General features: G+C 42.8%; 2 protein-coding genes and 1 long non-coding RNA gene across 3 annotated transcripts; all 3 read left to right on the top strand.

Annotated features, from left to right (window-relative positions):
* The first annotated feature begins 4,642 nt into the window (after positions 1-4,642).
* Positions 4,643-5,806, top strand: LOC133903821 (uncharacterized). Its single transcript, XR_009907366.1, has 2 exons — positions 4,643-4,899; positions 5,093-5,806. It is a non-coding gene; the product is annotated as an uncharacterized LOC133903821 (long non-coding RNA).
* Positions 5,807-9,988: 4,182 nt separating this feature from the next.
* On the top strand, positions 9,989-13,963 carry LOC133903415 (probable serine/threonine-protein kinase PBL3). Its single transcript, XM_062344789.1, has 6 exons — positions 9,989-10,380; positions 11,193-11,551; positions 11,638-11,773; positions 11,870-12,006; positions 12,098-12,221; positions 13,259-13,963. Exons 1-6 carry the CDS (start codon positions 10,332-10,334, stop codon positions 13,711-13,713), a joined length of 1,260 nt encoding a protein of 419 aa, XP_062200773.1. The 5' UTR covers positions 9,989-10,331; the 3' UTR covers positions 13,714-13,963.
* A 3,624-nt stretch (positions 13,964-17,587) lies between these two features.
* LOC133903745 (uncharacterized) lies at positions 17,588-20,387 on the top strand. Its single transcript, XM_062345198.1, has 3 exons — positions 17,588-17,746; positions 18,079-18,333; positions 20,033-20,387. The coding sequence occupies exons 1-3, from the start codon at positions 17,723-17,725 to the stop codon at positions 20,078-20,080; spliced, it is 327 nt and encodes a 108-aa protein (XP_062201182.1). The 5' UTR covers positions 17,588-17,722; the 3' UTR covers positions 20,081-20,387.
* Positions 20,388-22,612: the final 2,225 nt, after the last annotated feature.

Below are 22,612 nucleotides of genomic sequence, written 5' to 3'. Positions count from 1 at the left end.
GGATGGAACGAAAAATGGACCAAAATACCCCGATGGTATGTAGGGGTCATTGGAAAAGAGGAGTATTTTGGGAACAAGAAAGTTTAAGGGCTAAGCAACCTCTCTAGGTCTATAAATAGAGGGGTAGGGTAGTGTGAGAGGCTTGAGGCAGCCACTTGAGTTTGTATGCTAGGGTTTTAGAGGAAAGAAGAGATGAGAACTTAGCCTTTGTAATAGGTGAGACCTTTTTATGAGGAAATATCTTGTAATTTAACGAAAAGTGGGCTGACCTTTGCAAGAAATGAAGTGCATATTTCTTCCGATGCTTATGTTTATCTCATTCTAGTTTTCTTTTATTGGCTTCTTGCTTTGTTGCGAGTTTTTCCCTTTTTGATTGTGATTTTTGTTTTGGTTGATGAGCTGAGATTTTCCCACCTTAGAAAGTTATTCTTTTTGTTGCTAGAGGCATAAAATTCATATACAAACGTATACAAATGAGTCTTGAATTTTCTTGCATCTAGATCATCAACTCGGAGAACTTGTTCTTTCGGTGATCTTTTCTTTGGAGTAAAGGTTTCTTTTTCTAAGTTGCTATCTCTTTATGGTGATGATTTGTGGGATATGTACCAATAGAACCTAGAGTTCATTTACACCCATGAGAGCCATGCTTGGAGTTTTTCCGTAGCAACTAGTGTCTCTCTGATTTTTGCTTCTGCGTTGCTTTGAGCTACGTTGGGTGACCAGAATAGGAGAAGACCATCAAAGAAATATGTTAGACGCATCTTCACCCCCATTTAGTTGTCATTCTTGGTCCTACATATACACATTTAGGGTTTTACCTATTTTCTCTCTATTGTGTCGTCGCGTGTAGTCTACTCCATCCCGTTGAACCAGCGTGCACCGATGAATAGAAGAGCGGGTCTTCGGAACTCGACGCTCTTGAGATCCTGCACCAGAAGAGGGCGAATAAAGTTTTTGGGAAGCGCTCGGTACGACTGCTCACGATCTACTTCCTTTGCATTATTGCGATATGCGTCATCTACTTCATCTTCGTCATCGTCCACTGCATTACTGCCATTGCGTTGGTCTCTGCATCTCACATTGCCGTCACGTACATACACTGTGATCTATTATATATTATATTATCTTATTGGAGCTTCTCAGGCTTGTCGAGACCTTATCAGTGCTTGTTGAATCATGTCGGAATCCTTATCAGAAAGCTAGTTGGGTCTAGTCGGGGCTTTTTTTTGCATATGTTCCTGTTCAAATTATATTTAGGAATTGAATTAAATTAAGTCTGAAAGTGCTATTTTTCCAACATTGCATGTCAACACACCATATTTTCTTCTTAACAATATGTACAATATAATCACATTAACTGACTTTGTCAGAACAAAAAGGTTGAAGATTTATGAATAACCTCCTTGTTTGGTTCTAACACTGAAAATTTGCAGACAAGTGGCTGTACTGAATTTCTTAACTTTTACTCATGTGTGAATGGCAAGATAAGCAATGCTCTATAATTCATCCATGTAGTTATTGAAGTAGTACCCAAGTATCCTTGAAAATGTCAATAGTTTTTTTTTTTGCCAAGGTTAAAGCGATTAAAATAGATGATGGATTTTCCTCGTGCCGTCTTCTTTTTAAGAGAAAAACAATGGATAAGGACCTAGAGAAGTAGCACGGATTTGCTGTAAATTATATATTCTTTCGGTGGAGTCCTATATTGGACAGTCGCTAAAGAAATTGAAACAAAAGCTTGACCGTAACATAAAAGATGGTGCCCTGATTTTTATTAACTGTAAAAATAGTTAATTCTTCAGATAATTTAATTGGAGCAGAAGCTGACACATGATCCGTGGAAAAATTAACCTTTTTCACTCTTAAGAATACCACCTCTTCAAATGCCATTCTCTTTAGTTCTTCATAATTTGCCACTGAAATGAGAGTTCTTATTTATCTATCATTTTCCCACTTGATTGAGGGCACCAAGGTTATTTCTTCTCCTAGCTTTAGTTCTTCTAGCTATAATCTTCTCCATCGCCGGTGTCTCCTCTGCATTGACATCCTAGTCCTTGGCCATGCCGATGGGGGAGACCAACTTTCGATTCTAGCTCGCCTTCTCCTCCGAGCTGAGAACCACCTCCTCAGTTCTGGCTGCTCATCGCTCGCCATCCCCTTCCTCGTTATGACACGCGAGATGAAGCAAAGGTGGATGTAGATGGCGAGTAGGAGGTCATCGGCCATAGTTGTAACTCTAGCCCCTCCACCCCATGTTGGAGTTGCCCCCTCCTCCACCCTAGATTGGAGCCACCCCTCAAACGGTGCTTGTTGTTGTCGGACCCATAGTTGGGGGGAGAGCAGCGCTAAAGATGGGGGAGAGGTCAGTGTTGGAGTTGAGGAATGTGGCGCTCTCCTTGTAGCATGAGGAGAAGGCAGCGCTGGCCATGGTAGGGAGTAGAAGGGCTGAAGCTAGAGGGCATCGTTAACAATCGTGGTGGGGGCAATGGCGCAAAGTAGACGGTGATGCAGAGGTCCTTGACTGTGGACAAGCTCGCCTGCCTTGAGCTCCAGCTCCTATGGGGCCATGGTCGGTAGAAGAGAGAAGGAAAAATGACTGAGGGGCATAAGAGTCCTTGTCTAAGTATTCTCTCTCCAGTGGCATTTTTTAGTCCTATGATTAAGAAATAGGGAAAAGTCTATTTTACTCCCCTAAAATATGTCCGTAGTTCATATCACCCCCTAAACTTTAAAACCGTTTATTCAACTCCCTAAAGTTCAAATACCAGATCATATAACCCCCTAAGGCCAATTTTAATGGTGGTTTTGCCACCATGCCTATCACATCACCTGATTTTTACCATATGGTTGCCACATCACCTCTCTTCATCTCCCTCTATATCTCCCTCTCTATCACCATCTCTGTCTCTCCACCACCACTCCCTTCCCACCACCGTCGCTGCACCAGCTCCTCTCCCTGACCAAACCCTAGTTGTCACCTCGGCTTCGATTTCGATCCGATGAAGTCCGCTGACGACCAGGCCACAGCCGCCGCGATGCTAGGGGGCGGCCCGATGACGTTCAACGCGCTGCTATCGATGCTCATGTCGTCCTCCAACGCCGACCGCGACACAATCGAGGCTGCCTTCCACCGCCTCCGCGCCTCTACCAGGAGGCCCTGGTGCTGCGGCTCGTCTCGTCGCTCACCGCGCTCACCACCCCCGCCGACCTCCATGCCATGGCGGGCATCCTCCTCTGCATGATCCTCTCCCTGACCCCGTCCTCCTCAGACGCCTCTTCCAATAGCGTCGTGGCACCGCCCACGCCGCACTGACCGTAACTCTCAACCGCAAGGCCGAGTCCATTCCCACCGGATCCCCATCTCTCTTTGGCCGGCCAACCTTCTCCGCCACTCACCATCGTGCCGTCCCTTCGCTGCTCCATCTCCTAAATCTGCACTTCGATGAGCTCCCTCGTACCCTACTGAGTCTTGTGCGCGCGTCAGTTTGGTTCCAGCCCGACACCAGCTCACCTATCCACGTGAGTTTTCGTCGCCGCCCCTCTGTGCTTGCCACTGGCCACCTTCCAGTCAAGTCCGTCGGTCGAGCCCCACCCAAACGGGTTCCCCATGGCATGCTCTTGCTTTTGGTGCCCTCGGCCAAGCCGATTGGGCTTCCGCTCACCGCCAGCAAACTTTGCGCGTGTGCACTACCACTGATCCCCGCTGGCCTCCCTTCTCCTCTCCAGCTCCCGCCCCTTCTCTACGCATCTCCTACCGCCACCGATGAGCCCCGGCCAGCATCCTCCTCTCCTAGCGCACCCCTCCCCGTCGGCTCCCCTGCCACATCAGTGAAACCGCTACAATGTCATCAAAATTGTTATTGCAAACCACTCCATGGGGTTACGTGATCCGATATTTAAAGTTCGGAGGTTAAATAAACGGTTTTAAAGTTTAGAAGTTATCTAAACATTAGAAATAGTTCCGAGAGTAATTTGAATTTTTCCTAAGAAATATTATCTCTCTCGTGGTAAATTATGAAGAACGAAGAGAGTTGGCATTTAAACAACTGCCATTGTTAACAGTGCAAAAAGTTAATTTTCCCATTGTCCGTTAAATGCGTACATGCAGTAGTACAGATGGGAAAAAAGGAATTTTGGGAAATGCAGTAGCTGTCTGCCACTAAAGATGTCCAAATGGGCCGTGCTTACTGGGCCGGTCCGAGGCACGGAACTGTAGGCACGGCCCAGGCACGGCCCGACCCGAGCCGAGATGGGCCGGGCCGGCACGGCACGAGACCACGGGCCGTGCCTGGGCCGAGCGCGCGGCACAGCGGGCCGGCACGGCACGGCCCGGCAGAGTCAGGCCGGCACGGGCACAACCCGGCACAGCACGGCCCGGCTCAGGCACGAGTGGCCCAGGAGGCACGGCCGGGCCGGGCTGTCACGGCACGGCCCGAGAACGCGGCGGCCCATCCCGGCACGGCACGGCCCACCGTGCCGGCTCGGCACGCAGCGGCCCACGGCACAGCCGGGCCGGCACGACACGGCACGGCCCACCGCGAGGGGCACGGCCCGGCCGGCACGCGGGGGCATGCGGGTTAACGGGTTGAACGGCCCGTTTAACCCGTTAACCCAATATTTTTGAATTTTATAGCCATTTTGTGACCGTTTGAGCTCCAAAAAATTCAAAAAAATTGCAAAAATCACCATTTTTCACCTATAAATAGAGGAGCACCTTGCCCTTCCATTCCACACCAGCAACACCATTTTCTCTCTTGTTTCCTCCTCTCATTCTTGTCTCAAAGTTCCTGAGAATTAGCGATAATTTGGCAAAATTAGTTTGAATTGTTGCAAAAAAATCCGAGCAATTCCAAAATCGTCATCCTGCTGACTTGCTATCTTGAAGTTGAAGAAATCTTGGTGATTTTTTTGCATCGTTGTTGAGTCTTATTTTATTATTAGTTTTATTACTTGATTATTTCTAACTCTGAATATTTGTAATTTTTGTAGTGTCATTCGACATTGATCATGGATGCCGGTGATCATGATACATCCATAGATCATGATTTTTTTCTCCAAAGACTCACAGGGACTACGGCCCCTTTGATACCAGTGCTGCAGGTGATGATGGACCCGACGGTGAACCTCCGGTTGGTTCACATCCAGATCCAGGTGATGCAGCAGCAGTTCCATCGTCAGGCTCTACAAGTGCGGACACATTAGCAAGCAGCGGGTCTAAAAGATCAAGAGCCGGTACTTCCGAAGTTTGGCAAGACTTTGAAAGGATCTACAAAGAGGAAGATGGGGTAAGTGTCAGGTATGCTAGGTGTTATATTTGTAAAAATGAATTATCAGCAAAGCCCTCGGGTGGAACGGGGCACTTGAAGAGGCACGCCACAAGTTGCAAGCGAAAGAGTGGAGCAGCCATGAAGCAGACGGTGTTGCAGTACAACCCCGACGGCTCTGTTCATCATTGGGAGTACGACTCTGCCAATGTTCGAAAAGAGCTATGTCGCTTCATTGCAAGAGCGGATCTACCACTCAATATCGGTGAGTCTGCTGCATTTGAAGATTACATTAAGCAAGCTCATAATCCTAGGTTCACGCATGTTTCTAGACAGACAACTAGTAGGGATATGGTAAAATACTACAATGCGTGTCGTAGCAAGCTTAAAGAAATGTTGCAAACATGTATATTTTCAGTTGCTTTGACCTCGGACATATGGGCAGGTAGGGCTAGAGAGGATTATCTTAGTGTGGTTGCTCATTTTGTTAATAATGATTGGGAATTAGAAAAGAGAATAATAGGTTTTCGTTTGATTGACAACGCGCATACCGGTGAAAATATTGCTGAAAAAATATCTCAAGTAGTTGCAAACTTTGGCCTCACGAATAAAATATTTTCTTTCACTTTAGATAATGTCGGTGCAAATTCTAGAGCAATGGATATTCTTACTCCGTTGTTTAGTACTTATGCTGAATCTTTCTTGTTACATCAACGTTGTGCTTGTCATATTATCAATCTTATAGTAAAATCCAGTTTGAAGAGGTTGTCGCGATACTTAGAAGATTTCCGTACTACAATATCTTTTATGAACTCCTCTAACCAACGAATTGCAGCATATAAACAGTATTGTGTTGCAATGGGTGTGCGTCCACGTAAGTTTACTCTGGACATGCCGGTGAGATGGAACTCTACTTTCTTGATGCTTAAAAATATTATACCATATAAGAGCACATTTGGTGTGTTTATTCATACACATTACCATCAGCATGGGGGTCAAACTTTACTCACGGAAGCGCATTGGTATGTTGCTGAAAGGATACTGGAGTTTCTTGAATTTTTTTATGATTCAACTGTGAGTTTATCAGGAGTTTATTATGCAACATCTTGTTTAGTAGTGCATAATATTGTTGAAATTGCTACTCATTTAAACAACTATGAAAATGACAATCTTCTAAGAGATTGTGTAGTTCCTATGAAATCTAAATTCTTAAAGTATTGGAAAGAAATTCCTTTGTTATACGCCTTTGCCTTTATTTTAGATCATAGAGCTAAAATTGCAGCTTTCTGTAGAGTTCTCGTAATTCTAGGTGATGTTCTTGGCTATGATTATTCTAATTATTATACTAATATTCGTTCTAAGTTATTCGAAGTTTATAGTAAATATGAAACAAAGTATGGCGGAGTTCACCTCCACTAGCACCCACAACAAGTAAGAAGACGACAACGTGGGGGAAAATATTTGGTGCAAGTTCTTCATCAAGAAGTTCAGACTCTTCGTCACGATCGTCTACGGGCACCGGAATTCCAACATCCGGAGGGGAGCTAACTACCTTCATCGACAGTGACGTTATCAGCCACGAACAAGAAAACTTCAACATACTGCAATGGTGGCATGAGCACAAGACGAATTATCCAGTGCTTTCACTGTTAGCGCGAGATTTGTTAACGGTTCCTGTATCTACAGTTTCTTCTGAGGCTGCCTTCAGTCTTACAGGAAGGATAATCGAAGAGAGAAGAACAAATCTGTCAAGTGAGATGGTTGAAATACTCACCATAGTAAAGGAGTGGGAACAAGCTGAAGCACGAATGCAACACACTGCAGAAAATACTGAGCTTGAAGAATCATTCCAAAATTTGTATCTAGATGCTGATGAGAACATGTAATTTCAAATTTTCTGAGCTAGGTTGTACTCTTTTTTCCTTTGCTAGAAAGGTTTTTAATGAAGCAACCTATCAATAAAGCTTATTTTTAGAATTAATCATGTGCCCCTATTATTTCTAAGTTTTTTTTTATTCATGTTTTTTGTTTATTTTTTTAAAATACCCCCCGCGGCCTCACCCCACCTACCTCTCCTCTCATCGTGGCCTATAAATACCATCTACTCCATCTCAAACTCCATGTATTCTCATCGCCCACCCTGCCCACCCATCTCTCTTTTCCTATTTGCTAGCCAAGTAGCCAGTAGTCACTTCACATCAAGAAACCAATTTCATATTTCAATTCATGGATCAAGACGCCGAGAACTCGCGTGCATGGTCATGAGTGTGGCAACATTTTGAAAAGGTCTTCAGAGAAATTAACGGGGAACGGGTAAGATTTGCTAAGTGTAATATATGCAGCAAAGAAATAGGTGCCAGATCTCCAAATAGAACGGGACACTTGAGGAAGCATATTAAAAATTGCAAGCAAAATTCTGAGGTTTCTAATGAAACCATGTAATTTTCGGAGCATAATCATAGGTTGTACTCTTTTTTCCTTCTAGTAGAAAGGTTTTTAACGAGGCAACCAATCAATAAAGATGTTATGTATTTATTTTCTATATTTTCTATTGTTTTTTTGGATTTTTTTAGCTATTATTTTTTATTTTTCCCTATTTTTTTGAGTGCTGACTGGCCCAACGTGCCTCCACCGTGCCGGCCGGGCCCGTCATGCCTTCCCGTGCCAACCTAGCCCGTCGTGCCTCCACCGTGCCGGTCGGGCCCGTCGTGCCAAACGGGCCTGTCGTGCCTCCACCGTGCCGAACGGGCCCATCGTGCCGGCTGGGCCCATCGTGCCGACCGTGCCGTGGGCCGGCCCGGCACGGCACGGTGATAGTTGGGCCGTGCCGTGGGCCGACGGCTCGGCACGCGGGCCGGCACGGCATGGCCCGTAACAGTAAATGGGCCAATCGGACTGTGCCGATTTTGGGCCGTGCCGAGTTGGGCCCGTGCGGGGCCGGCCCAATTGGCCCATTTGGTCATCTTTATCTGCCACATAAAACGAAAACGGACACAGATTATTTTCACTTTCGTTTGATTGGAGGGCGAGATTAAATGGGATATGATTATTTATGTTTTTTAATGAAATGGTATAAGTTTTTATTTGTTTAGAATGGATAGGATGAGCTAATTTTCTATTTGGTTAGTGAGATTAGAGTGGTAGGATGATATATTCATATTTATATGCATTCTAATGAATTTGTGCATGATCAAATTTATTTGAATTCAAATTAAATTAAAAAAGAATATCACATGAAATGATAAAAATGTATATAAATAGAGCATTACAAATAAACTCATTTTCGCTAAATAACCTAGTGTTGGAAATATTTTATAAATTAGTACATCATATGAGAAGAATATTAGTGAATTTTTTATATTTTAGGAATTTATTTGAGTATTAAAAATTGATAAGAGTTATAAAAGTAGATTTTTTAGAAAATTTTAATCAAATATTATCTTTGTCTTTTGATTAAACTAATTAAAACGAGTTGCTAGTGAGTTCTAATTTACTTATAAAAATATTTAGGACAAATTCTTATATTAAATTAGAAATACTACGCGCACGAGGCACGAAACCAGAGCTAACACTAACAGCATGAAACCTGATCGCACCATCCAGCAGTTTTAGCCTAGATGGCTCCGACCAACGTCTCAGGGAATATACTCCCATTCTAACCACCCATCCAATTCATCCATTCAACCAAACTGTTAGAAAAATAAATGACCATCTCCGAATCATTACATCCATCCAACAAACTGATCCTAAATGAACCTGGCGTAAGTTTTCCAGTCCTGACGTGGACAGCACGATAAGGAAATTAATCGTGACAAAGAGAACCAAAAATTTATACTGAATAGAGGCGTCAGTCAAGCAGACGTATCTGACTAGTAAACAAATCTATCTCAATTGGCCGGCAAGGATCCTGACATGACAATTTTGGATCTTTGGATTTTTCTCTTAGGCGATTAAAAACCTCATTTTCATATTTATCTTCAAAAGCATGCACCTTTATGTGACCTAAGAGGATTTTTAAATTGACTCGAACGATTTTTTAAAGAAATTATCGAAAATCAGAACCACATGTTCAATGCTTTTTAGCGGTTTCCTAGAGATGTTTCTCATTAACACAACCTTCATTTAGCTCATTCATAGAGTTCAATTTAGTACCTTAAAAAAGATGATTATCCACCGTTAATTAGTATTGTGGGTTGATTTGGATTACTTAATATTGCATGCCTAGGAGGGCAACACACTTGGGATGCGGAAGAGCTATTATGGTCCAGCTCTCTAACCTAATATGGTTGGATCGCAAGGAATCTTAGTACGAGAGACGTCCTAATCATTTTGTTCCCTCGAGACTAACTCATCTGGTTCAATAAAATACATGAGTCTGAATGCTATTATGAACATGCGACCAACACTACACGATTTAGGTATATGTGAATGCAGGAGAGGCGTAGATCGGTTTTAGAAACACAACGTCTAGCAAGAAGATTATAAAACAATGGCTATCACGATATTTATTAGTGAGAGGAGTGCAAAAATGCAAAAACACCTTGCAAGTCACTTAATACCTTTTATAAGCAAAATAATTGTATTTACCACTATAGAAGACTAACTCTAGAGCAAAATTCCCCTTTAGTGTTCTAACTTAATGCCATATCAATATATTTATCGTGATAGGATCTTGTGTGCTCCACTTAGGTTGCTAAGCTTGAAAGACGGGATGAGAAAAGGTATAACCATGCACTAAAGTCCAGTGAATCAGATGCATCACTGCAATTATCTGACCACACTTATATCAAAAGGGTCTAATACCTGACCCCGGGGGGTTCTTGTGAGCTTCTGCCGCCGTGGGTTGGCGGTCGGGCTCGGCTCAGATCTTCCAAAGATTGGATTTTTGAGGGGGCTGACGTTTGGTGCCGGCGGTTCTTGGCGTTGACCCCCGAGTCCCCAGTGCGTACGAGGAGGCAGCTCCCCATCTGGAGGGGAGGCATCCAGGCGTGCCGTGCGGCCGGTCGATAGGTGGCCGGTAGATTGGCTTGGCTGGCAGATTGGAGTGGAGAGGCGGGGAGTCGAGAGATGGGGAACTGCATGGACACGGAGGCGCGGATGGACCACAACGCGGCCTGTGAGTGCGCCTGCACAAGCTCCTTCTTCTTTGATTTCTTAGCAGTCTTAATCGCGCAGCCGTGGATCCGGCGGTAATGGCCGGCTGGCTGCTCAGGGGATGCTGGGTTCTCCTGCCTTGCGGGTTCTGATTTGATGCCGTTGCGAAGCGAGCTCGTTCCAGATGCGCGCTTTTAGCTTTACCGGTGATTGGGTGTGGGATGGAGCAAGCTACTGCTGCAGTGCTGCTAGCCTTTTGCTGCCTATTCTTGTGCCTGTTTGTTCGGTTGCCCTCGCTTTGTTCTTTCCTTATTTGTTTCAGGGTGTTAGCTATTGAATCCCAGTATATGGTAGGAATTTGTCTTTTAGAAGAGGAAACATGTATTTTTGTTTAGAAGAAAATGACAACAAGGAATTACCATTTCCCATGTTTTACTCCGGATTGATGTGCGCTCACATAGCATTTGAGCCATTGGAATTGTTCTTCAATAGTCGTCTGATGGCTGTGAAATCGTATGCCCAATCATAAGGCTATTTAATAAGCTCAGCGTCGGAGCTCCATTCTGTTGGAATTAGCATGTGTCTGACATAAATGGAAACTTGTTTCCTGAAATTTACATGTTTGGGTGGGACGAGAAGTTTCAGTTTGTCATGTGGAAGTTACAAATATAATTGTGCCCGTTGCGAATTGAATCTTTTCTGATTTTTGAACAGCATTATTTGCAAAGGCGAAGGAAGTCGGTCATTAATTAGACTAGCCATATGCAGCTGAATGTATATATGATCTGCAATTGTGCTTACACATATGGTTTTTGTTCATTGTTGACACATCAGATCAATCGAAAGTAGGGACCAAATCAAGCTCATCATCCAATCCCTCTACGATGAAAAGTGGTTCAACTCTGTCATCTTTTACTCTTCCTTCATACAAAGAAAGGAGCGAGCTTCCTACTCCTAGGACAGAAGGAGAAATCTTATCATCACCAAATTTGAAGGCATTTTTATTCAGTGATCTCAAGAATGCGACGAGGAACTTCCGGTCAGACAGTCTTATTGGGGAAGGAGGATTTGGCTTTGTATTTAAAGGCTGGATTGATGAGCAAACGCTTGCTCCTTCAAAGCCAGGAAGTGGTATGGTTGTAGCCATCAAGAAACTAAAACCAGAAGGTTTCCAGGGCCACAAGGAATGGCTGGTAAGTTTGCCAGTGCTTTAGCCCATATTCTCAAGTTTCTCAGAGATACTTTAATGTTTGTTTTGACTGGGAGTGCTCTTCTGCAGACAGAGGTTGACTACCTGGGCCAACTTCAGCACCAGAATCTTGTTAAGCTCATTGGTTATTGCTCCGATGGTAATAACCGACTGCTGGTGTATGAGTACATGCCTAAAGGAAGTTTGGAGAATCATCTATTCAGACGTATGTTTTTTATTCTATTGCATTTTTTTGTGAAATCCATGGGTTCAATATCTTAAAATTTGCCCCAAGTTCAACGGAAACTTTCCATTCTTTTAGGAGGCGCGGATCCTTTACCCTGGGGAATAAGACTTAAAGTTTCTATTGGGGCTGCTAAGGGTTTATCATTTTTGCATGATGCTGAGAACCAAGTTATATACCGGGATTTCAAGGCATCAAACATTCTCCTTGACTCGGTATACATGGAAAATGGCTACTCACCCTTGTTCTGAGCAAAGTTTTACTTTGGCAAAAGTTCATTTTTTAACTTCTTTCCCATGAATGCAGGAGTTCAATGCAAAGCTTTCAGACTTTGGCTTGGCAAAAGCAGGTCCAACTGGGGATAGAACCCATGTTTCTACACAAGTCATGGGTACACGAGGTTATGCAGCTCCAGAATATGTTGCAACAGGTTAGAACACCGTCTCAACTTAACTCTTGATTGTAAGTTGGTACAAACATATCAAACGGCAGTGTGTCTGTACTCCTTTCACCACCACCAACAACAAACCATTTGTCTTAAGTAAGTTAGGGTAGGCTACAGATGAAACCCACAAGGTCCCACTAAAAAGATGGTAAGAAAACAATAATGATAATAAAGATACTAGTAATAGTAAAATATAAAAGTAATAACGGTATAAGGAGACTAACGCATAAGTTATGGTTCTGGTATGTGGATTACTAACTTCCATACGCTTCTATCCGTAGATAGTTCTTTAAAGATATTTCATTCCTTAAGTCTCTGTTTACATACATCTCCTATGTTAGATTTGGTCGACTCCTGTCTCTCTTCAAATTATCAATACTAGTACTATATACAGTCAACTTATCAACTAGAATTAGAGTTTCTTTATATCACCCACATGTTCAATATAAGCTCCTGCTTAGTGGTCTTTAACTTTGAGTTCGTTTAATCATCTTTTGCCTAATATGGAGGCTTATTTGTTTGTGGCCTTGAAATTACGCTTGCACTAAAGCTCTCAGCGTTTTTGTATATACCTGATGAAAAATACTAAGGATTCTTGGTGTTATCTTAGAATTTCCCTATTATGGTTATCGGCGTCATGGTGTATATTTTGTAAAAACACTTTCTGATTTTCTGCACTAAGAAGATGTTTTAGTTGCTATTTGCTAAGTGCCTTCTTTTTCTGAATTACTCTCATAAAAAATTGGCATTTCAGGAATAAATGGTCCGATCCATTTCAAACTAAACTGTGACAAGAGGTCACTGGTCCATTCTTGAATTGTGTTAGAAGTAAAACAGTAGGTGATTCCTTTACTGTGTATAGTTACATGTAAAATAGAGAAGTTTACATTTACAATATCCATTCTTTAATATTGGGCATACAAGAAGATTAACTGGTAAAAATGTGAATGACAAGAAAGTGCTGAGCTCTAAAATGTGTGTTGGTACCGTATCTTCTCATAAATTGTTGAAAAATGGTGCAGGTCGCCTCTCCGTAAAGGCAGATGTCTACAGCTTCGGTGTCGTGCTGCTCGAGCTACTGACAGGAAGGCGAGCCCTAGACAAATCAAAACTGGTATCAGAGCAGAACCTGGTTGAGTGGGCACGACCCTACCTGAGCGACAAGCGCCGGCTCTACCGCATCATGGACTCGAAGCTGGGCGGGCAGTACCCGAAGAAAGATGCCCACGCCGTCGCGAGCATCGCCCTGCAGTGCATCCGCAACGAGGCCAAGATGCGGCCCCAGATGTCGGAGATCCTGGAGAAGCTGGAGCAGCTGCAGGACCCCAAGTACAACGTCACTACACCACAGGTTGACACACGAAGAACGTCATCAGGAGCTATCCCTAGGTCGCCCATGAGGGCGCAGCCCTCGCCGCGGCGCATGTCAGGCTCGGCATCCCCGCTGCCAGTTTCCAGGACTACAGAAGCACACTAGACGTGCAAGCGTTCGCAAGCTAGGATGGGATGGTGTGTGTTTGTTGTAGCTGTTTGTTCTATAGCTGTATATTTGGCTGTGTGCCACCAATCGCTTAGTTTTTGTTTGTGAGGGTGAATGTATCTTTAGAGGATGGTGTGTGGCTTCTTTTTCTCGTATTTGAAGATCTGGTGTGTGACTTGCAAGAGACTGAAAACCCTTCCGATCATTTGTTGGTTCTTTGAGCTGATGGATCTCAGTTTTGAGTGAAGATGTGCTACTTACCTAAGTACCACATTTGGCAGATCGGATTTGAGTTTTTGGTTTGATGGCCAAAGGTAAAAGGAATCGAAATAGACAGCAAATTACCAGACGCATTTCATAGATGCTTGCTCTGAAGTTGGCAGAAACCCTGAATGTTTCAGGCAGGTAGCGTCGGAGCAAGGGTGAAGAGGAATTCGCCCTTGCAAATGCAGAATATCATGGGTGTGTTTGGTTTTCAGGTTTCGTAGAGCTGTATCATAGACCAAGTGAAAACAGATTGAACGGAGTTATATTTGTTGAAAAGAAGAATGTTTGGTTAGTTGAATTTTTAGAAACAAGTTAAGTTTTTGTTTACTTGATTGAATCTGAGATCGTATGAGTAGATGTAAAAGTTGATTGTGATTAATTTACTCGTATAAAGATAATTTTGTGACACTAATAAGTAGGTTCGTCTGCATGAGCGAATGTAGAGTATGCATCCATCAGGCTAGGCTGGGTCATGATGCGATCATATATTTGTATCTGTCAGACCAAACTGAAACAATAGATGCATATAAGCAAACACATTTTTTTTATAAAATTATATATATTCACAAGACAAAGGAGATTTAGACAACAAAATACACCCTGTGGCCGGCACTATCCACCCAAAAACAGTGGGCAAATTTTATCTCAATCCTTTTTCGAGTACAAAAACTTTCTTATATTTATTTAATTTGTTAGGGTCTTATCGGATATTAACCTAGAGGCCCAACCTAGTACCAATGTAAAGTTAGGAAACTTTAATATCGTTACACGTAAAGATGTTCAAATAGGCCGTGCAACATGGACCGACCTGAGCTTAGATGGGCCGGGCCGGCACGGGCACGGTCCAGCCCGGCACGGCACGGCACGGGCCGGGCACGAGGCGGCCCAGGCGGCACGGCACAGTGGATGCGCGGTGGCATGGCACGGCCCAGCGGGCACGCCTGGGCCGGCAGTAGTCGTTGCGGGCCCAGCCGACACGCAGGGGCACGCGGGTTAACTGGTTAAACGGACCGACCCGTTTAACCTGTTAACTCAATATTTTTGAATTTTATAGCCGTTTTATGACCGTTTGAGCTCCAAAAATTCAAAAAAAAATTGTAAAAATCACCATCTTTCACCTATATAATAGAGGAGCACCTTGTCCTTCCATTCCACACCAGCAACACCATTTTCTCTCTTGTTTCCTCCTCTCATTCTTGTCTCAAAGTTCTTGATAATTAGCGATAATTTGGCAAAATTAGTTTAAATTGTTGCAAAAAAATCCGAGCAATTCCAAAACCATCATCATCCTGACCTGCTGTCTTGAAGTTGAAGAAATCTTGGTAATTTTTTTGCATCGTTGTTCAGTCTTATTTTATTATTAGTTTTATTACTTGATTATTTCTAACTCTGAATATTTACAATTTTTTAGTGCCATTCGATATTGATCATAGATACCGGGGATCATGATTTTTTTCTCCAAGGACTCACAGGGGAGTACAGCCCCTTTGATACCAGTGCTGTATGTGATGATGGACCCGACAGTGAACCTCCGGTTGGTTCACATGCAGGTGATGCTGCAGCACCTCCATCGTCAGGCTCTACAAGTGCGCACACATTAGCAAGCACCGAGTCTAAAAGATCAAGAGCCGGTACTTTTAAAGTTTGGTAAGACTTTGAAAGGTTCTGCAAAGAGGAAGATGGGGTAAGTATCAGGTATGCTAGGTGTTATATTTGCAAACATGAATTATCTGCAAAATCCTTAGGTGGAACGGGGCACTTGAAGAGGCACGCCACAAGTTGCAAGCGAAAGAGTGGAGCAGCCATGAAGCAGATGGTGTTGCAATACAACCCCGACGGCTCTGTTCGTCATTGGGAGTACGACTTCGCCAATGCTCGAAAAGAGCTATGTCGCTTTATTGCAAGAGCAGATCTACCACTCAATATCGGTGAGTCTGCTGCATTTGAAGATTACATTAAGGAAGCTCATAATCCTAAGTTCACGCATGTTTCTAGACAGACAACTAGTAGGGATATGGTAAAATACTACAATGCGTGTCATAGCAAGCTTAAAAAAATGTTGCAAATATGTACATTTTCAGTTGCTTTGACTTCAAACATATAGGTAGGTAGGACCAGAGAGGATTATCTTAGTGTGGTTGCTCATTTTGTTAATAATGATTGAGAATTAGAAAAGAGAATAGGTTTTCGGTTGATTGACAACGCGCATACCAGTGAAAATATTGCTGAAAAAATATCTCAAATAGTTGCAGACTTTGGTTTCAAGTGAGATGGTTGAAATACTCACTATATTAAAAGATTGGGAACAAGTTGAAACACGAATGCAACACACTGCAGAGAACACTGTGCTTGAATAATCATTCTAAAATTTGTATCTAGATGTTGATGAGAACGTGTAATTTTAAATTTTCTGAGCTAGGTTGTACTTTTTTTTCCTTTGCTAGAAAGGTTTTTAATGAGACAACCTATCAATAAAACTTATTTTTAGAATTAATTATATATCCCTATTATTTCTAAGTTTTTTATTTTATTAATGTTTTTTCTTTATTTTTTCGAAAACGACCCCCACGACCCCACCCACCTCTTGTCTTGGTTTATAAATACCATCTCAAGCTCCATATGATCTTATCGGCCACCCATCTCTCTTTTCCTAATTGCTAGCCAAGTAGTCAGTAGCCACTTCACATCAAGAAATCAATTCCATATTTTCAATTTATGGATCAAGACGTCAAGAACTCGCGTGCATGCTCATGGGCGTGGCAATATTTTGAAAAGGTCTTTAGAGAAATTAATGGGGAACAGGTAAGATTTGCTAAGTGTAATATATGCAGCAATGAATTAGGTGCCAGATCTATAAATAGAACGAAACACTTGAGGAAGCATATTAAATATTGCAAGCAAAATTCTAGGGTTTCTAATAAAATCATGTAATTTTTGGAGCATAATTATAGGTTGTACTATTTTTTTCTTATAGTAGAAAGGTTTTTAACGAGGCAATCAATCAATAAAGCTCTTATCTATTTATTTTCTATAATTTTTTTTGGAATTTTTTAGCTATTATTTTTTATTTTTTTCTATTTTTAAAGTGCTGACGGACCGAGCGTGCCTTCACCGTGCCGGAGCCCAACGTGCTGATCGTGCCATGGGCCGACCCAACATGGCACGGTAGAAGATGGGCCATGCCATGGGCCGAGGACGCGGCACGCGGGCTAGCACGGCACGGCACGGCTCATTACAGTAATCAGGCCTATCGGGTCGTGCTAAGGTGGGCTCATGCCGGGCCGACCCGAGTGATCCATTTGGTCATCTCTGGTTACATGTGAGATGGTACCGTATTAGAAAAACTTTGGTAAATATTTAAATATTTCTAATAGCATTGAGTGACTAGAAAAGAAAAATATTACTTAATTCGGCAATAAATACATATTGTTTTAGAAAATATTTAATCAAAATTTTAAAACTTTGATTAATAATAGTTTTTAAAATATTTAGTTTGAAAATTTTAAAATCATATATGTAAATTTGCCCTTAAAAATAATTTTATAATATCAAATTTTAAAGAGATATTTTAAATATATTCTAATAAAAATTAGCAGTCGCAGCTCGTGCCAACGCCTCTTCCTCTTGGGTTTCATAAGCAACGTCTCCTGGAAGCCGCTCGTGATCTTCTCCGGCGGCAAGAAGAGGACAAGTTGGACACAGACAGCAACGAGAAGAAAGAGAGGGAGGCTTAGCATCCATGGAGAAGGAGAACCGCAAGGAGGTACGAGCAGCTAGCTAGCTTCCAGTTTTCCATGGCTCTGTTCCTGGGGTTTCTTTTGCTTGGTTTATTGGGGAAATTTCTCCTCGATTCTGAGCACGTTTTCGTTCATTGTCCCCCCGAATTTCACCGAGAGGAAGAAAGAAAGAAAGCTGAACTCTTGCTGTAGAACAATTCGGAGGCAAGGCGCTAAAGGGGAACAGATGCTTCTCAAGCTTCCCTCCCCATCCTTGTTCCTCCGCGACCTTAATCGCGCAAAAGCAGCGCGCAGAATTTCAATCTTTGTCCGTCTCTCGGCTCACGAGCGGAATCGTGTCTCTGGTTCCCGTGCGCAGGAGGAGCAGCAGGGGGGCGCAGTGGGGTGGATGACGGTGCCGGCGTTCGGGGAGTGGGACGTCAAGAACGGCGCCGTGCCGGACTACTCCATGGACTTCTCCAAGATCCGGGAGATGCGCAAGCAGAACAAGCGCGAGCTCTCCAGGGCCAGCCTCGGCGGCGACGAGGACCTAAAGGCGCAGGCCCATCCCGCAAAGGCCGCCGCGGCGGCCGCCGACGACCACCACCGGCCGCTCCACGACGACTCCCCCACAGTAACATCTCAGGATTAACTTCACCAATGCTACTAGAATGTTAATTCGTTATCGTACATGACTTGTGTGCGTTGATTAATTTAGTTTGTTAGCTCCGTTGGCTTGGGAGGTAGAGTCTCCATTGCCTGATCGAGTTTTGTTGGTTAGAGTTAATTGCAGGTGTAAAATTGAAGTAACAAAAATGATCAAATGGTAGAAATTTTGCTCTAGAGAATTGGAATTTCTGGCCATTTTTTTAAATAAACCTTGGAAAATTTTGATGAGGCAAAATTAGATGCGTGCGCATTTAAATTGCAGACGGTAGTAATACCGATCCCCAGTTAGCAAATTGTTGGAGGAGAGAAGAGAACCTAGTTTATAGTAGCAACGCCAATTGTTCTGATTGTTCTCGAATGGTTCAGTTTTAAGAAAAAATAACAGGTCAGGTGTATATTAAGCTAAATTTTTATGGTAGTGCACGTGCGAGGCCAATCCGAGTATCATCACATTCGCATAATTGCCATGTACCACATCAGCAATTTAGGAGCGATGCAATGGCCTTTGCTGAGATGGAGAGATTGGAAGTGTGGCTGAATCTGATGCAGCCATTGTGATAGCGCAGGATAATGCATCCAATTATGCGCATGCAGTGGACAGTAGTAGCAGTAGTAGCGCTTGTCCCAACTTGGATGACAAGGACATGCCCATAAATTTTTCCTACCCTCCAAATCTGCATTCCCCTAAATTATTAGCTGTACTGATCTATGGGCCATGTCATCGTCCATTTGGGGTTAGGTAATCAGGGGCAAAATAAATTAGATTTATGATTGTACTTGAGGGCATACAACGTCGCCATCCATCAGTGGCAGGTTTGAGTAGCTTCAGCATGATGTTGGTCCAATCGGCAATTGCACCATGTGCTGATTCATTGGGGAGCAGAAAAGTCGATCAGGGCACTCATATATGCATTAACATTTCTTCTTCTTTTTCCCTGGATTTGTAAGGTGTGTTAATGTGTGGGTTTACTTGATACTAGTCCAATCGGCATTAGGAGATGTGGTCCACTGAGGACCTAACAGGATCATACGAATGCATTTAGGTTCTCCTTTCTGCGTGTTATTTGAGCTAATCTTACCAGTAGATGTATGATATGATGTAATTAAAATGATGTGAATCAATTAGGTCATGAGTAGCTTTAGGGATAGACATACGAAAGAGTACAATTAGGGCAGGTGGTTAGAGCTAATCTTACCAGGGAAGAAACTAGATGTGGTTTAGTTGGCCGTGATTAAGTACACTTCCTTCCCTTCAAGAGAAGAATTGCGATTAGTCCCTTTCAGGTGGTGACATCTTATACTGTTAGTTTACTATTCTATTGATGTACTGCCTGATGAAGAACTACAGCCGCAATTAACTAACTACTCGTAAAGTTGGTGTGAATGTGTTATACAGTTATTTTGGTGACTCATGGTTTTTCATATTCCACGTACTCATGAGGACCACAATTTTTTAGACACTTTGTATGACATCTTCAAAGTCTTCTTAAAAGCAAACAATTGCATGTTCAACTTTTCCTTTGGTTACCATCATGCATTCGGTTGCTTATGATTGATCATCTTCAGTGTTTTTCCACCATTTTTGCACGTTGCATTCCGTTGCATGTAATTGACCAACGCTACCAAAGGCTGGCTAGTAACTCCATCCATTGCTATTGATGCAGGGAAAGAAGAAGTTCCTCAGCTATTTCCAGTGCTGTATTAGAGCCTGAAGCACTGCGAACCCTGACGGTGTCACAGCACATATCTCCTGCGCAAATAGCTTTAAGGTTTCCCATGTACTGTAAAGTTTGCGTAATGTGTAATCTTCTCCGGTTCTGTAATCTTGTTGCTCATGTGAGCAAGCGAAAGGACGAATTGTGAGGGAAGAAAGGCACATCAGTCCATGCTGTTTTTTTTTGTTTTGCAACTTTTGGTGCAATGTGATTTGGGTTTGGTTGGAGAATGTAATTTGCACCAGTGATGATACCTTGATTGCATATTAAATGATTAATGATCCTTCCTGTTTTTCCGTTTCTAGTAGTTTTCTTCTCTGGATCCATGTATTATATCTCTGTCTAGAAGAATTCTGGAAGAATGACTCTTGAATCGGCTGCATGCCGTAGAAGCAACCATTTCTGTGACGAACACAGCTTTTTTCATGTTGAAAAACAAATAAGAGTTTTGTCCATTACCACAAGATTTTCCAGTGTGTGCCCACAAGAAAGGGACCAGAACTTGGCTGTTTACAGCTTATCGTTGACTTCTACTTTTCTACATTTTAGAAGTTATAAGCTGAAACAAACGTGCTGATTTATTATTAACTTTTAAAAAGCTAAAAAACTAGTTTTTGATGAAATAGAAAGCTGATAAACTGACTGAGAGTAATTTTTTTTAAAAGCTATTATGCTGAAAATCTAATTTTTTTTTATAAAAATCAACAGCTTTTGGCATAAACCATAAGCAATTTTTAGCAAAAGCTTATAAACAGTGCCTACGTGTGGTCATCTGTTTTCGTTTTTCAGTGTATTCTCCAGTCTTGTTTTGAGGTACATGCCAACAGAAGTTAGGCGGAAAATTGGACTGTTGACTAGTGGCTACGATATACTAGTTGAAAATGCATCAGCTTTGTAAGAAACTCCGCTGGAATATATGATCTGAATGATCTGCAGTGCATCTGATGTGAACAGCCGTACTCTTCAGAGTACAGTCGGGTCAGGAGAATATTCAAACACATCTTGCATGAGCAATTGAGCATATATGTACCAGCATCATAGCTGTGAAAAGACAACTGCCCAAACGTTTCTAACGTTCTTGATCCTGGCCGCCGATTCTCCATCGGAAGGCAAGCTTTCTTTCAGTTTCATCTGTCAATGTTCTCTCTCTCTCTCTCTCTCTAAGATGACCTGTCAATGGTCCAGTGCATTGGATGCAGAAGTGAGTAGCTGCTGATCGGAAAAAGGACCTGCAAGTAGGTGGTGGATAGAGAGCAAGAAATCCATGGCAGCTGAAACCGGAATGGAAGACAAGATCTGCAACACAGAATTCATGCTTGGTGCCATGAAAGGGAGGGCAGGGCATCATCATGTGCCGTGTCTCGTGGTGCAAATGTAAACTGAACAAGAGTAGATGCGGGCAACGGAATCTCTCTCTTGCATGCACAGATGATTGATGGAGTCTATGGGCGCCTTCCATCCTTCCACGAACAGGTTACGTGTAAATATCATAGCGACCCCATTGAGGTGGATTGGATTGTTACTGTAATAAAGTGTGACGGTGAGAATTGGACGGTTTAACAAGGGTGCAGAAATACCATTTCCAGATATGTCTTGGCCTTCTCAGCAATGCGATGCGTGTGTGCCTAATTTCCACCATTTCTGACTACATTGCTTGCTTCCCAAATGCGCCACACGGTGATCGTGAAAACCTGTCGTTTCTTCCACTGAAGCTTCAGCAAGAAATAAAATTTTAAAAAAAAAAACTCGTGCAAAGGCGCATTCCCGCCCCCATAGGAATACACACCTGTCTTTGTGTGTGGCCACGTAGGAAGACATAATGGAATATGTAAGATCTGTTCGGTATTAAAAACGACCGGATTAGGATTCATTCATTCCAATGTAACTCCTTCCTGTTAGACAGATATACGCGTCTACTATTAATTCAGTGTTTCCGTTGTGGATCCTGCACCGCCTACCTCCTTCTGGTGTCTATTTCTATATATCAGATATGAAAGGATACGCATGTAACTACGCAGTATATTCTCCATTCTCACCAAAATTCGTTCAGACTGACAACACTAAAACTACAAGAGCATGAAAAAAAAAATATTGCAACGGGAGCCGAATATTTTTCATAATATAGCATATTTCGCTGTCAACTTAATTAGCCCAGCGAAAAACTATAACAACTCACATTGATCATACTATGAATGCTCCCCTACAAGCTTGTACCGCCGCCGTTGTGGATTGAAAGGAAAGAGGAAGAGGGGTGCGAGGTTAGTTGATGAGCGTTAGTGGAGGGTGGCCATAAGGCCGAGCGTCGATGCATGGTGGGGGAGTGGTGGCACCCTCCTAACCCTAGCTTGTGCAAAACCCCTCTCAATCCAAGACAGGTCGACACTTTGACAGGTCTGCTTAAGATAAGGAAGGATAAAGTGTGACAATATGAGGGATATTTCGCAGGAAAGGACACTACAAGTGGGGGTGTTCACGAAAGCTCGTTTGTGCCATGAGAGGACAAAACATGCGCTTTAGATCGTGAACGAT

Source organism: Phragmites australis, chromosome 21 (genome assembly GCF_958298935.1).
Source record: "Phragmites australis chromosome 21, lpPhrAust1.1, whole genome shotgun sequence".
NCBI lineage: Eukaryota > Viridiplantae > Streptophyta > Magnoliopsida > Poales > Poaceae > Phragmites > Phragmites australis.
Note: the sequence above shows the minus strand (reverse complement) of the source record. Positions and strands in the feature narration are given on the sequence as shown.